The 14,776-nt window shown below is 55.5% G+C and overlaps 1 protein-coding gene across 1 annotated transcript; it reads left to right on the top strand.

Annotated features, from left to right (window-relative positions):
- The first annotated feature begins 308 nt into the window (after window positions 1-308).
- On the top strand, window positions 309-12,392 carry LOC114603056 (cdc42 effector protein 2-like). Its single transcript, XM_028741771.2, has 2 exons — window positions 309-378; window positions 9,453-12,392. The coding sequence occupies exon 2, from the start codon at window positions 9,716-9,718 to the stop codon at window positions 10,376-10,378; it is 663 nt and encodes a 220-aa protein (XP_028597604.2). The 5' UTR covers window positions 309-378; window positions 9,453-9,715; the 3' UTR covers window positions 10,379-12,392.
- Window positions 12,393-14,776: the final 2,384 nt, after the last annotated feature.

The following is a 14,776-nucleotide window of genomic DNA, read 5'->3' on the forward strand; positions in this document are numbered from 1 at the left end:
GGTCCCTGGGCTTCCAGGCTGGCTCCTCACAATCTCTCCCTGAGGGTAGGCTGGGCTGACACCAGCAGGCAGTGTAGGGGGCAGTCCTCAGGTGAGGGTGAGCGGGCGTGATCCTGCCCCTACTTCTTGGATACATGGCCTGTAAATGGCAGTTTCCCGCTCTTCCAGGCACCAGGAATGTCAAGCGTTGAAACTAACCCTCTGCTGCAGCTTAGGTCTGGAAAGAGCCGAGCTCAGAAAGGCGGAAGAATGCGCCGCTCATCTGCCATTGAAGACAGGAGGCTGAAGATCCTGGCCGTGTGGGCAATCTCGGTTGCTGCCCTCTCCTCTGACGGTGGCAGCCCAGCCAGCTGCTCTGCTCTTCGTCCTCCTAGACAGGTAAGTGCTAGACTTTCCTTCTCATGTGGAGAACGTTCCTTGCTGCCTGCGTGCTTGTGTCAGGGGGCAGCACAAAGCTTGAATGCCACGCAGCGCTGGGTTGATGGGCCTGCACCTGCAGAAATAGGGGGAGCAGTCTGGCCTGCGAAGCCCCCAGCATCCTGGTCTCACGGGGGCCAACCTGATGCCTGTGGGAGCCTGCAAGCGAGATCCGAGCACCAGAGCTCGCGCTCTCCCTGCGCTTTCCAGGGATTGTGATTTGGGGGCGTTGCTGCTTCTGACCGTGGAGGCAGAGCTTAGCCATCGTGGCTAGTGGCCTTCGGTAGCCCTCGCTGAATTCGTGTAATCCTCTTTTGAAACCATCCAAGTTGATGCCTACTGCAAGCAGTGACTGTTTTACACGTGCCCAATTGACACAGGCACACACTCCTCCCCGCGGCCCCCCAAAACGGGGTGGGGCAGGCTTACGCACACTCCTCCGATGCACACGGGGACCAGGAATGCAACTCCCACAAAAACGGGGAGTTGCCTGGACTGCCTCCTGTGGGAGCCAAATCCCCCAGTTTATGCGCTGCCTCAATAAGTGCTTTTATCTCGGCTGAATCTTCCAACATTCAGCTTCATTGCTGCAGTGGAGGCTGGCCGCCCTGGGTGTCACCACTGAGGGGGGTGACAAAATGCCAGGCGGTACTCACCGCGGGGCCTGCAGTGCGCCCGAGACATGTGTCTCTCCTGGGAGAGACCTGGTGGCTTGGGTGCGTGCAGACTCTGCTGCCCCCCCCCCAGCTGTAGGGCAGCTACATGGGAGACGGCAGGCATACTCCTCGGAGGCCCCACAGAGCGTCCTGCCCCGGCTGGCCCTGGCCCTGGGTGCAGGGCACATGCGCCACCGCAGGCGCCTGACCGGCTTGCTCCGCCGCTGCATTGGTGTCCGTGAGGAGCAGTGGAACGGACTCCCTCAGAAGGTGGTGGCCTCGCCTTCCGTGGAGCTTTGTAAGCAGAGGTCAGGTGGCCTCTGCCAGGGGGTGGACTGGATGACCCCTTGGGGTCCCTTCCAAGTCTGCAGCTCTATGATTCTGTGAGTTCTAGCCTTGTGAGAGAGGGAGAAAAGCTGTTCTTTATCCACTTTCTCCATTTTTTAAACTTCTCTCATGCTGCAGCCTCTTGCTTGCCTTTTCTCCTAGCTGGAAAGTCCCAAATGCTGTCCCCTTGCTTTCTTCAAAGGGGAGTCACTCTGTTCCCCTGGTCATTTTGGGATGGGCCTTTGAGTGCCTGTGCATGCTCTCTCAGCGGGGACACAGTCCATTGACGGGCGACCTTGGGAGCCTCTGTGTGTGTGCACTATAAATAGCTGTGAATCGGCTTATGGTGAAAATGGGTCAGGAACTTAGAGGCTTTATTGCCTGGGGCTGATTAGCGCAGGGCAAAGTGTTCTGGCTAATCTGTGTGCGCTGCCCTTCCTCGAAAGGGAGGGTGTGGCCTGGCTTTTGGCTGCAGGGGTCAGTGGGTGGAGCTGCCTGCCCAGACCACCCCCACCCAGACCCCTCTGCCCCACGCCAAGAGAGTGGTTATATAATAATAATAATAATAATAATAATAATAATAATAATAATAATAATTTATTATTTATACCCCGCCCATCTGGCTGGGTTTCCCCAGCCACTCTGGGCCGCTTCCAACTGAATATTAAAAACAGTACAGCATCAAACATTAAAAACTTCCCTAAAGAGGGCTGCCTGCAGATGACTTTTAAAAGTAAAATAGTTGTTTATTGCTTTGACATCTGCTGGGAGGGCGTTCCACAGGGCAGGCGCCACTACCTCTGGCAGCTGGCAAGCCTGTCTCACAGTTCATGTTGCAGCCTGGTCCGTCCAGCTGCCTTTAAGACATTTCAAATCAAAGCATAGTTGCTGCTAATTTCCAGTAGATTGATTGACTGTTAACATCATTCGCATCTGGCTTTTAAAAATGTTTTTCTTCTGGAGCAGCCGGCAAATTGTGGTTAACGGTGGTTAATCCATCACAGGTGAATGCCTGAATTTAATAAATGGTTTAAATAGTTGCCTTTTAAAGTCCCAAAGCAAAGGAGGGAGAGCCCTGGGCAAGACCAAGGGAGGGCATGGAGGGAGTGCCCCCCCCCGCCATCTTTCACTAGTAGAGGCCAGCCTGGGACTTGGCTCCAGGAGGAGGGGAGGGGCCCTCGCTGGCCTGCAGAGCTGCTCTGATAGGACTCCCCGTTCTCCATGGAGGATGTGTGCCTGGGAGCAGCCTGCTTCTGCCTGGAAACAGGGTTGTCAGCACAAGACGGGCCTCTCTCTCCACCCCTTAGTCTGCTCCTGCCGCCGGTGCGCTTTCCACCTCCTGCTTCCTGGCCTTCTGACCTTGGGTACTGGTCTCTCGGGCCCTCCTGGAGACGGGGGACCCAGCTGGCTGGCAGGCCCAGAGCCAGCATCTCCAGGCAGAAGGCATTTTGGTGGCCAGCCTGGGAGAGGCCCCTGCCCAAGTCCTTGCAGAGCAGCAGCTCCCAGTTCAGGCAGGGAACACTGCCGGGCTGTTTCTTTTCCTTGTGCCTGGCATGTAACAAAGTTGTTGTTGTTGTTTAGTGGTGTCTCTTCGTGACCGCCTGGACCTGAGCACGCCAGGCACTCCTGTCTTCCACTGCCTCCCACAGTTTGGTCAAACTCATGCTGGTAGCTTCGAGAACACTGTCCCACCATCTCGTCCTCCGTCGTCCCCTTCTCCTTGCGCCCTCCATCTTTCCCAACATCAGGGTCTTCTCCAGGGAGTCTTCTCTTCTCATGAGGTGGCCAAAGTCTTGGGGCCTCAGCTTCAGGATCTGTCCTTCCAGTGAGCACTCAGGGCTGATTTCCTTCAGAATGGAGAGGTTGGATCTTCTTGCAGTCCATGGGACTCTCAAGAGTCTCCTCCAGCACCAGAATTCAAAAGCATCCATTCTTCAGTGATCAGCCTTCTTTATGGTCCAGCTCTCACTTCCATACATCACTACTGGGAAAACCATAGCTTTAACTATACGGACCTTTGTTGGCAAGATGATGTCTCTGCTTTTTAAGATGCTGTCTAGGTTTGTCATTGCTTTTGTACTTACAAAGTACAAGGGGACAAGTCTCTGCCCCAGGGAGCTTACAGTCAGACTTCCATGTTCTGTACATCATTCATCATTTCAGAAGCCTCTTAACCTGCCTTTTTCTACCCACCCCCAACACTGAAACCTTTCATCATAGTTGCTCCATCTCCCTTTTCTGAACCTTTTTGCAGTCCTGCAATGTCCCTTTTGAGGTGGGCGACCAGAGCTGTACATATTATTCCAAATGCAATCACACCCTGAATTTGCATAATGGCATTATGATGTTGGCAGGTGTGTTTTCAATTACTTTCCTCAGATCCCTAGAATGAAGTGCTGCCTGCTGGGTCGACCCCCAGCCCTCCAGTCACTTCCTTGACTGGGCTTGTCCAACCACAGGCACCTTTCCCAAAAGTATTCTTTGGGCTAAAGTCTGATTGTTCTGCTTTTTAAAAAATAACCCCAAAGCATTTGGGAGATATTAGGCCCTCTTGGCTTTCCCTTGCAATGTCCTTTTTACCAATTCCTTCATCTTTGGAAACTTTCCTCAGATGGAACTGTCAGGCTATCTTGGCCATTTCCCACTTAGTATCGGTTGAATTGCGCAGCACTGGGGACCGGCTGCTCCCAGCTAGCTGCACAAGGATTGCATTTCACAGGAGGTCCTGGGTGCAGCTTCAGATTAACCACGATTCTCTCCCATCAGTTGCTTCCGTGACCAACTGTTCTGGGCCACAGTTGTCCGAGGTGTCTAAAAACCCAACCTCTCTGTTGTGGCTGGAACACAGATGTGCCAGTCGCTCTCTAGGAGAGGGCGGTCGAAGTCATGTTCAAGATCTTCATCACCCTGGGTGTTAGGCCTGGTTGGGAGGTGATTGTACACCCTGGTACTAAATGAATTTGGGGGCCTGCGCTTGGGCCCTGTGGAGCAGCACTGACCACCTGAGATTTGACAAGAGTCCTGCCTTGCGCTTCCTCTGGAGGGTTCTGCTGGTTCTCATCTCCTAATCCCACCATATCCATTCTCTGCTTTCAAGCCAGGCCCTCCAGCTTGCCCACCTTGGAGGCTCCTAGCAGAGTCAGTCCAAGAGCAGAAGGACAATGGCCAGCAGCCCACCCAGTCCAGAATCCTGCTGTCTCAGAAGCACCAGTCAAAAATGTCCCTCTTTAACCAGGCCTTTGGGGGTTATTGGGTTGCTCCTGTTTTCATTTTGATTATGCATTTTGTGTTTTCACGTTGGGATTTTCCTCCTGTGAAGAGCCCTGAGACCTGCAGGTACAAGGGCAGTATACAAATGGAATAAGTCACAAGTAGTAATAATAGCCAGATGCCCCGAGGGGAATGCTAAGAAAGAGAGGCCCCCCCTCCCCTCCTGCGGCTTCGCTGCCTCTCACTGTGGAGGCAGAGCAGAGCCATGGTGAGACGGCCTCCATCACCCTCCATCTTCCCTTAAAGCCATCTAGGGCCTTTCTCTGCGTGAAGAAGGACTTTCCTTTTATCTGTCCTGAATTGTCCAAAATTCTGCTTCTGCTGGTGTTGGGAGAGCATGGCCAGATTGAGGTTTGATGTGGCCCTCAGCTCCTGAAGATAATAGGGCCCTTTCTATGTCCAGCTGTCCTTTGTCAGCAACAAATAGTCGCTGTTTTTTGTGTTGAATAGATGCTAGGTGGTCATTGATGGACCTAATAGGCACCTCAAGCCATTTGCACATCACAAAATATGTATTTTATCAAAATAATTGTTGAACTGAAATACAGTTAAGAAGAAGCATATTAATAGTGAAAAACAATTAAGAACAAGTATATTATTGAAATACTTTATTGTCACTTGTACAACTTGTATACAGTGAGATTACACGAGCACCCCCCACTCAGCTCTCTTCGTCTTAATTCCCCTTGTTTACTGACGCACACCCACAAAACCCGAAAGCCAGTTGCCCTGTTGTTCTCTTTTCATTCAGCATCCTAATAGAAGCTGTTCTTTACCCTGTTGGTGCAACTAATCATGCTTCTGTATCTTCTGCCTGAGGGCAGGAGATCAAGAAATTGCCAGCCAGGGTGTGAATAATCATCCCTAAGAATTTTCCTCACTCTCCTGAGGCAACGTTCTTCCACTATTTCATCCAACGGATTCACGGGACAGCCCATAATATCTTGTTATTAATATTAATTAATTAATATTAATAATATTCCTTATATCATAGGAGGCTACACAACACAAAACACTGTTGCTGGATGTAGGTTTTATTTTATTTGCTTTTTACCTTATATTTTGGAAATGTACATCCAGTGTTGTTTTGTCTTTAAAATTTTTTTTGGGGGCCTCAATAGAGAGTGGGGCCCTAACCTAGGTAAAGGTAAAGGGACCCCTGACCATTAGGTCCAGCCGTGGCCGACTCTGGGGTTGCGGCGCTCATTTCGCTTTATTGGCCGAGGGAGCCGGCGTACAGCTTCCGGGTCATGTGGCCAGCATGACGAAGCCGCTTCTGGCGAACCAGAGCAGCGCACGGAAACACCATTTACATTCTCGCCGGAGTGGTACCTGTTTATCTACTTACACTTTGAGGTGCTTTCGAACTGCTAGGTTGGCAGGAGCAGGGACCGAGCAAGGGCAGCTCACCCCGTCGCAGGGATTCGAACCGCCGACCTTCTGATCAGCAAGTCCTAGGCTAAGTGGTTTAGACCACAGCGCCACCAGCGTCCCTATAGCCTGTTTAGCTTATACCTAAACCCGGCACTGTAGGAGATAGTGGGCATTTTTTTCCTCCCTCTCCTTTCTCTGGGCCCTGCATAACTTTATAAACTTCTCTCTCTCTCTGTGGCCTGTGCTTCTTCCGCTGTGGCCCTTTGGCCTCTTGGACCAGCTGCCACATCCTGTCCCTTCCTGCTTCTCCCCAGGGCCAGGGGGAGACCAGCTTGCTGCCATTGATTTGTGCAGCAAAGGGGTGATGTTGTCTTCTTCTTCTCCCTCCATGTGGACAGAGCCTCTCTGCGCTGGCTGGGCTGGGCTGGGCGGAGCGCCTGTCTGCAGCCCCTCCGGGAAGGGGGGGGGGGACGAGGCGGCCTAAGCTGGGCTTTGGCTTTGCGTCAGAGGCCGGCTCAGACTCCTCCTCGGACTGGGGCTGGGTGCTCTCACAGGCTCCCTGGGTGCAGCGCAGAGCAAGAAGGTGCTGGGCAGCTTCAGGCAAGTGCAGCCCTCCTGGGACGGAGCTGGGAGGGTGGGGAGCCTGGGAAGAAGCAGGGCAGGGCAGCAGGAGAGAGATGGGCAGACGGGGGACTCAGCCCTGGGTGCAAGGAGGGGAAAGGGGTTGGCAGGAGGGAGGGGGTCCCTTTCACAAGCCCCTTGCAAGGAGGTTTAGCTAGCGGGGGGGGGGGGGCAGAAACAGCAACACACCATCTCGTCTGGTCCTTTGACTCCTTGACTTCCTGCCCTCCGGATGTTGTTTGCCTCCAACTCCCAGCACCCCCCTCCTGGCCCCGTTGGCCCCATGCCAGCCGGGCGGCTGCGAGTTGTCATCCAAAACATCTGGGTGAAAGCAGAGCAGAGGTGCCGCATTTCCCGGCCCCTGCAGACCCCTGCTGCTCTTCTCATGTGGAGATGCTCAGGGCTGGGGCGCTTGGTCGCCTCTCTCCCCATCTCTCTCTGGCTCCGCAGGTGAGCCTTAAATGGGGAAGGGGCTCCTTGGAAGTCGTTGCTATCAGGTGGCAAACTTTGGGCTGGAGTTTGTGGTGAGGTCAGGCCTCCTTTGGCAAACACACCTTTCCCAACCCACGTATCCAGAGATGTGCAGGATGGTGGGGAAGGGGTCAAGCCTTGCCTGCACCCTTGGGGAGGGGTGTTGCTTGGGAGGGGCGGAAACTCCAGAGGGCTCGTCCTCCTCCTCTCTTTGTTTTGTGCCACTTGCCAGAGGAGCCAGGGCCTCATCCAGACTTGGGATTTGTCAGGGAGCAGCTATTCAGAGAGCAAGATCAGAAGAAGGGCAGAGCAAACTGATTTCCACGATAAGCCTGTTACATAAGGGAGCAAGTGCTGTTCTGGGGCTGGCCTAGGAGGCATCTCTGAGCGCTGCCCTTGAGCCCTGGCAAGGAGGCTGAGAGAGGGGCAGGCCGGCCGGCCCCTGAGACTTCCTCTCCTCCTCCTCCTCTTCCTCCTCCTTGCCATTGTAGATCGGTGGGTTCCTAACTCCTGAGAAGGAGGGGCCCTTGGTGCACGTCTGAGTTGCCAGGGTGGCCTTTGCAGAGCAGGAAGCTGCTTGTTTCTGGACGCAGCAATACCTGTCCCTCCCGGGAATTTCTGAGGTCTGCCTGTCTTCTTGGGGGGGGGGGGAGCAGGGGGTTATGTGGGGAGCCCTAGGGGAGCAGCCTTGTCACTGGGGTCGAGTGAGGAGAGCTGCTTCTCCCCTGAGCCAGCTGGTGGGGGTGGCAAAGAGGCTCCCTGTGCCCCAGTCACCTGGCGGCAGGTTATTGATGGCTCCTCCTCCTCCTCCTTGTTGACCCCCTTGGACAGGCAGGCCAGTTTTCCTGCTTGGCTGCTGCACTATTGATCTCTGGCTGCTGCTGCTGCGGCTGAAGTGCTTTGGGCCAAGCGGGTCCATAAATCATTCCAAACACATCTGGGGTCAGCCGGGGGGGGGGGTGGCCCTGGCCTTGGTCTGATGCACCATCCCTCGGGGGTCTCCCTCCAGCTCTTCCCTTGACTTCCCCCTTGGATAACCTCTCTGTCTCTCTGGGGGGTGAGGGAGAAAGAGGGGACAGGGGTCCTTGTTTGCCTGCCTGCTCATTTGGGGCATTGGCACACAGCAGTTCATTAACATCCATCCCTCCGTATTTTACGATACCATTTTCAATCCCAAACAGCAATTAGAATCCACAGCGGCTCCTTGCAAGGACAGCAGGCTGCTCACCCAGACTTTTGGGGGGGTCGGCGCCCCTTGCCCTCCCGGCCCTTCCGAGGGGACGACGCGGAGGCAAGCAGCTTTTGCTACCTGGCAGAGCAGCCCAGCGGCCGGAGGAGGCAGGACTCTCTGTCCCACTGGGGGAAGGAAGCCCTTCGCCTCCAATCCCTCCAGCTCCAGGCCACACCGAAAGGCCAAGCTCGCCCTCCTCTGCCCAGGGCTCCTGCTTGGGCCTCTTGGCCTGAGGAGCCCTCTGGGTACCTGAGGCTGAGCCTCAAAGCAGGGCAGGCCATGGCCCTTGGCTGGGCACCAGAGGTCAGGGGGGCTGTGCTTTGGCAGGCTTTCTTCCTCAACTAACTGACTGACTGACTGACTGACTGGGAGGGGAGCCTTAGAAACCAGTGGCCTCTACTCTCCCCATAGGCAAAGGTAAAGGCCCCCTGGACGGTTAAGGCCAGTCAAAGGCAACTATGGGGTCGTGGCGCTCATTTCGCTTTCAGCCCTAGGGAGCCGGCGTTTTTCCACAGGCAGCTTTCCGGCCAGCAGGACTAAACCGCCACTGGCGCACGGAGGACTGTGATGAGCGCCAGAGCGCACAGAAATGCCATGTACCTTCCTGCCACAGCGGTATCTATTTATCTATTTGCGCTGGCATGCTTTCAAACTGCTAGGTTATCAGGAGCTGGGACAGAGCTCACCCCATCATGGGGATTCGAACTGCGGACCTTCCAACCAGCATGCCCAAGAGGCTCAGTGGTTTAGAGCACAGCGCCACCCACATCCCTACTCTCCCCATAGCAGGGCTCAGCCCCAGATTTGCTGGGGGAAGAGTCAGGCCTGTGCCTCCCCTGCCCAGCTCCCCCATGACCCCCAGCAGCTTGCTTCCCACCCCCTCCTGGCCCAGCCTGGGCAGATCGATGTGGCTGCCTAGATTTTGCTGGCAGGGATGAGAGCAGGATGTGGAGCATGGACCCTGGCCTGGGAATGTCCCCCGGCCAGAAAGGCAGAAGGAAGGGAACGTGTCTGCAGATTGGAACTGGCGAGAGATCCGTACAGCCTCTGCCAGGCTCACCTGTGCCTGTTTGCTCCTCCCACAGGGCTCAAAATGCCTCCCAGGGCAAAGGGCGGCTGAGCAGAGGAGCTCCAGGCCCAAGAAAGGTGTCTGGCACCACGGAGGAGGAGTCGCCACCGCCGCCTTCCGGTGGACCTGGAAGGGGCACCTGCCAGTCCTGTGAGAAAAGGCCCCTCTCCCGGCCACGTCGTCAGCTGCCCTTCCGAGGAGCCTCTTGGGAGAAGTGGCCTTTGACCTGAGGGCGCAGCCAGCCCAGCCGCTGAGTGTCACTCCCTGCGCCCCCCGGAGATGCCAGCCAAGACCCCCATCTACCTGAAGACCTCGACCCCCAAGCGGGGCCGGAAGCTGCGCCTGCGGGACGTGCTCTCCAGCGACATGATCAGCCCCCCGCTGGGCGACTTCCGCCACAGCGCCCACATCGGCCGGGACGGGGAGGGCGACATGTTTGGGGAGCTCTCCTTCCTGCAGGGCAAGTACGACCTGCTGCCCCGCCTCGGCCGCTGCGGGGGCTCCCCAGGGGGCGGCTACCGCACCCTCCTGAAGAGTGCCGTCTCCCTGCCCGCCTTCAGCGGCACCCAGGACCAGGCGCCCCCCAAGCCCCCCCGCCTCCACCTGGAGGAGATGCCCAGTGGCGGGGGGCAGGGGCGCTCCATGTCGGTGGGCTGTGCCAGCGCCGCCGAGGGCCTCTCCTTCTCCGCCACGGCTGCCGCCCACTACGAGCCGCTGTCCTCTTCCGTCTCCTTCTCGGCCCCCCCACCAGAAGGCGGCTGTTTTGTGGGGGGCAGCGGGTACCATGCGGTGGGCAGCCAGGAGTGCCCCTGTGGGGGAGGAGCCCCCCTGCCTCGCTCGGAGTCCCTGCTGCGCCTCGACCTGGACCTGGGCCCCTCCATCTTGGATGACGTCCTGCGCATCATGGAGGAATACCAGCGGCCTGTGCCCAAAGCCCTGTAGAGCATCCGCCTGCCCACGCGCCCCTCCTCAGCTCCACTGGTGTGGCTGCGGCCTTCCTGCTGAACATCCCCAGAGGGGCTGGACCTGCAGGGTCCTGGGGTGACGGGGAGAGGCAGCCCCATTTGCCTGCTCAAGGGCCCAGGCAGGCAGCAAGGAGAGGCAGGGGCTTGGCCAGGAGCCGAATTGAGTGGGGTCTTTGCTGAAAGAGAGTGGGGGGCAACGCCAGAGGAGGTCCCACCCAAGGGACGGCAAGGAGGCACCACCTTGCAGCTGCCCCCTCAGGCCACGGCCAAGGTCCACCTGGCCCAGCCACAGGGGCCACAGAGGCACGAAGGACACGAAGGCAACAGCCTCCCCCCCCCCCTCCAGCATCTGCTATGTGGAGATAGACTTCCTCTGAATATGGAGGTTCAGCATAGCTATCATGACTTATGAGCCACTGGACAGACCTCCCCCGTCTCCATGATTGTTTTATTTTGATGGCATCCTGTATTGGGACCCAGAGCGATGTTTTGGGACAGTGGATTCTGTGCATTAAATACTGTCCTCTTGCCTCAAAGGGAAAGTGCTCCAGCCCCTCGTCGCTTGGGTGGCCCCTTTCTCAGTGCTCAAAGCATTCCAACATAACTAAGATTTGTTTCAGGGCATCATCATAGAATGGTAGAGTTGTAAGGGATCCCCAAGGGTCCTCTAGTCCAGCCCCTTGCAATGCAGGAATCTCAGCTCAGGCTTCCCTGACAGGTGGCCCTCCAGCCTCTGCTTTAAAATCTCTGAGGAAGGAGAGGCCACAACCCCCCAAGGGAGGAGACTGTTCCACTGTGGAGCAGCTCTTGCTGCCAGAAAGCTCTTCCCAGGGTTTAGCCAGAATCTCCTCCCTTGTAACTTGAAGCCTTTGCTTCAGACCCGACTCTCCGGAGCGGGAGAAAACAAGCTTGCGCCATCTTCTATGTGGCCCTCTAGATATTTGAAGATGGCTCTCATCTCTCCATCTCTGTCTCCTCTTTACGAGACCAAACATACCCAGCTGCTTCAACCATTCCTCATCAGGCTTGGTTTCCTGACCCTTGATCACCTTGGTAGCCCTCCTCTGCACATGTTCCAGCTTGTCAATATCCTTAAATTGTGGCGCCCAGAACTGGACACAGTGTCCCATGTGTGGTCTGACCAAGGCAGAAGAGAGTGGGACTTTTGCTTCCCTTGATCTGAACACTAGACTTCTACCACTTGGGCTTTTTTGCTGCTGCATCACACTGTGGACTCATGTTCAGCTTGTGGCCCACCAAGACCCAGAGATCTTTTTCACATGTCCTGCCAGTAAGCCAGGTGTCCCCCATCCTATATTGGTGCGTCTGGTTCTTCCTGCCTAAGTGTTCCTGTCTAAGGTTCTTTATGTCTGTCCCTACAGGGAATCATTTTGTTAGCTTGCACCCAGTTCTCCAATCTGTTAAGGTCATTTTGAATTCTGGTCCTGTCTTCCACGGCATTAGCTACCCCTCCCCGTTTGGTGTCTTCTGCAAATTTGATGAGCATCCCCTCAATTCCTTCCTCCAAGTCATTTATACAGACGTTGAACAGCAATGGGCCCCGGATAGAACTGGGTGGCCCCCCACTCACTTTGCCCCAGGACGGCAAGGATCCATATCATACTGGCAGTCTTATTTTTATCCCTTCCCTAATGCTCCCTAATACGAAATTAACCTTGTTCACAGCTGCTGCACTGGGGGTTTGTGCTTTCCCTGAGCTATCCACTGTGACCCCAAGATCTCATGCAGTGACGGTATCTGAGCTCCCAGGAACCTGGACAATGGGCTTATTTTGCCCCAGTGAGCATCACTTTGGCCAAGTCCCGTGTCACAAGGCAGCTCCCTGTCTACTGTGCCAGACATCTCTGCAGCATGGAGCGTTCCTCCCAAGTCTGCTTTTATTCCGGTTGCAAATAGTTTGGTGTTGCCTGCCACCTTCAGACCGATCATGAATAAAAGATCCCATTACCAATTGGTGGGGGACCCCACTGGCTGCTTGCATTGCCTAAAAATGCTTTTCTTTTTAAATGCAGATTCCATCAGGTGTTTGGGCTGATAATTAAAGTGGTCTGTAGCAGGTGTGGAAGGAGAAATTAACCCTGGATCCGGAAGTGGGGTTTTACTCAGGCCTGCGTGGAAAAGAGAAAGGGTTCGCTTTCTCCTCTTCTGTGCCTGGGCTGATCCCAACTGTTGCCAGACGGTCAGGAGGATGTGATTTGCATTTTCAAAAGCCTTCGCGTTAGAAAAATTGAAGCGTCTGGCCTTAAGTGTCCCCAGCATCTCGTGAAGCTCTGCCTTTCTTTTGTGCAAACCTTCCCTGCACCCCGACACGTGCTTGATTTGGGGGTGGGGGCCTGACACAGTTGAAGGTGCTGAGAGCTTTTTCTTCCTGAGCCAGAATGGAAGAGACCTAGCAGGGCGCAGCGCCTCCTGCAGCCACCAGGGGGCAGCATCTGCCCACTTATCCAGCGAGGAGGCAGCACATTAACCCTTTCTGTGACAGCCAGAGTCGAGCAGGAGGGTTTGCTGAGGGATCAGCCGTCAGGTTGCAAATTCAGAAAGTGAGTGGGGAAACCAAGAATGGAAGTGAGGGTGCAAGAGAGAAGTGGTCCTGGACAAGTGATACCAGCTGAACATAGGAAGAGCGGGGGGGGGGGCACCCAGTGGCTAATTAAATGCCCATTACGGGAAACCCACAAGAACAAACTCTCTTCCTATTTCAAAGCCATCCAAGTCAGTGGCCATCACTGCCTCCTTGGGGGGGGGGGATTCCAGCTGCTGCCTGCCAGCCCCCCCCCCTTTTCCTAGGCTGGTCTGGGGGGGGGGGTAACCCTTTGCCTCCACCCACCCAGAGGTACCATCCCTGCCTCCACCTTGCCAGGGCTCCTGCAACAGCCTGAAAGGGCAGAGCAGCCCTGCCACCACCTCTCCTGGGCTGCCCCTTCCTAAGGTCTCCCCCTTGGGCCTGGGGCCAATTATGTGGCACCCTCCCCAGCCCCAGAGTACTGGAAGAAGCACAGATCACCAGTGTCAAAGCAATGATTCTTCAACATCAGCTTTGTTGGACTGGTCGTGTGGTTCAGATGCCTAATGATCGTCTTCCAAAGCAACTACTCTACTCCGAACTTAAAAATGGAAAGCGTAATGCTGGCGGTCAGCAAGAGAGCCTTAAAGACTCTCTCAAGGCAAACCTTTTAAAATGTAGTATGTTGTTGTTTAATCGTTTAGTGGTGTCCGCCTCTTCGTGACCCCCTGGACCAGAGCACGCCAGGCACCTCTGTCCTCCACTACCTCCCGCAGTTTGGTCAAACTCATGCTGGTAACCTCGAAAACACTGTCCCACCATCTCGTCCTCTGTCGTCCCCTTCTCCTTGTGCCCTCCATCTTTCCCAGCATCAGTGTCTTCTCCAGGGAGTCTTCTCTTCTCACGAGGTGGCCAAAGTCTTGGAGCCTCAGCTTCACGATCTGTCCTTCCAGTGAGCACTCAGGGCTGATTTCCTTAAGAATGGATGCGTTTGATCTTCTTGCAGTCCATGGGACTCTCCAGAGTCTTCTCCAGCACCATAATTCAAAAGCATCAATTCTTTGACCAAAGGTGTCATGGGCTTTGAAGACACTCGAACTCAGGACACAAGGGAGAAACATGCTAAGAGGAAGGCAGGTTTGGCAAACCCTCACCATGATCAACTCCCGCCTGGAAACCCATGTCCCCACTGTGGAAGGAGGTGTGGATCCAGAACTGGCCCCCACAGTCACTTACGGACTCATTGTTAAAACCTTGTTTATGGAAGACAATCTTACTCAGCTACGAGGGATCGCCAAAGAAGACAACGACTGAATCTGCCGGAGGCAGCCCAGAGAGCCCCCCACCGCCATCCTTTGCCTCTTGCCAAATAAGGAGATCAGAGCCAGGCTCCCCAGGGAGACATCCCTGGGTGCAACCGGAGCCAAGGCTGGGTGGGGAGCCTGGTGCCTTTCTCCACCGAGGCAGAGAAGGGGCTCACCACCCACAGCAACAGAGGGTCAGGCTAGCCTGTACTCCCTGCACAAGGGGGGCAGAAGAAGAGGCTAAGTTGCCCACTGCCAGTCTCCTTCCCTGCCACCTCCTCCAGGTGGCCAAGCATCCATTTTTCAGCACCCAGCCAAGGGCACAGAATCATAGGCTTCTTGTGGCTCTCGTTGGACTCCCTGCAAATGCAGGAGTCGCGGTGGAAGCCTCATCGCTGGGGGGCCACCAGAGCTTTGCACAATTCAAATTGTTGGTGCTGACCTTGAAAGCCCTCAATGGCCTCAGCCCAGTAGACCCGAAGGAGCATCTCCACCCCCATCATCCAGCCTGGACACTGAGGTCCAGCTCCGAGGGCCTTCTGGCGGT

The sequence above is a fragment of the Podarcis muralis genome, chromosome 7 (assembly GCF_964188315.1).
Source record: "Podarcis muralis chromosome 7, rPodMur119.hap1.1, whole genome shotgun sequence".
In the NCBI taxonomy this organism is placed as follows: domain Eukaryota; kingdom Metazoa; phylum Chordata; class Lepidosauria; order Squamata; family Lacertidae; genus Podarcis; species Podarcis muralis.

Bases quoted from the DNA above. Each gene is read 5' to 3' on its own strand.
- LOC114603056 (XM_028741771.2), top strand. From the start codon at position 9,716: ATGCCAGCCAAGACCCCCATCTACCTGAAGACCTCGACCCCCAAGCGG.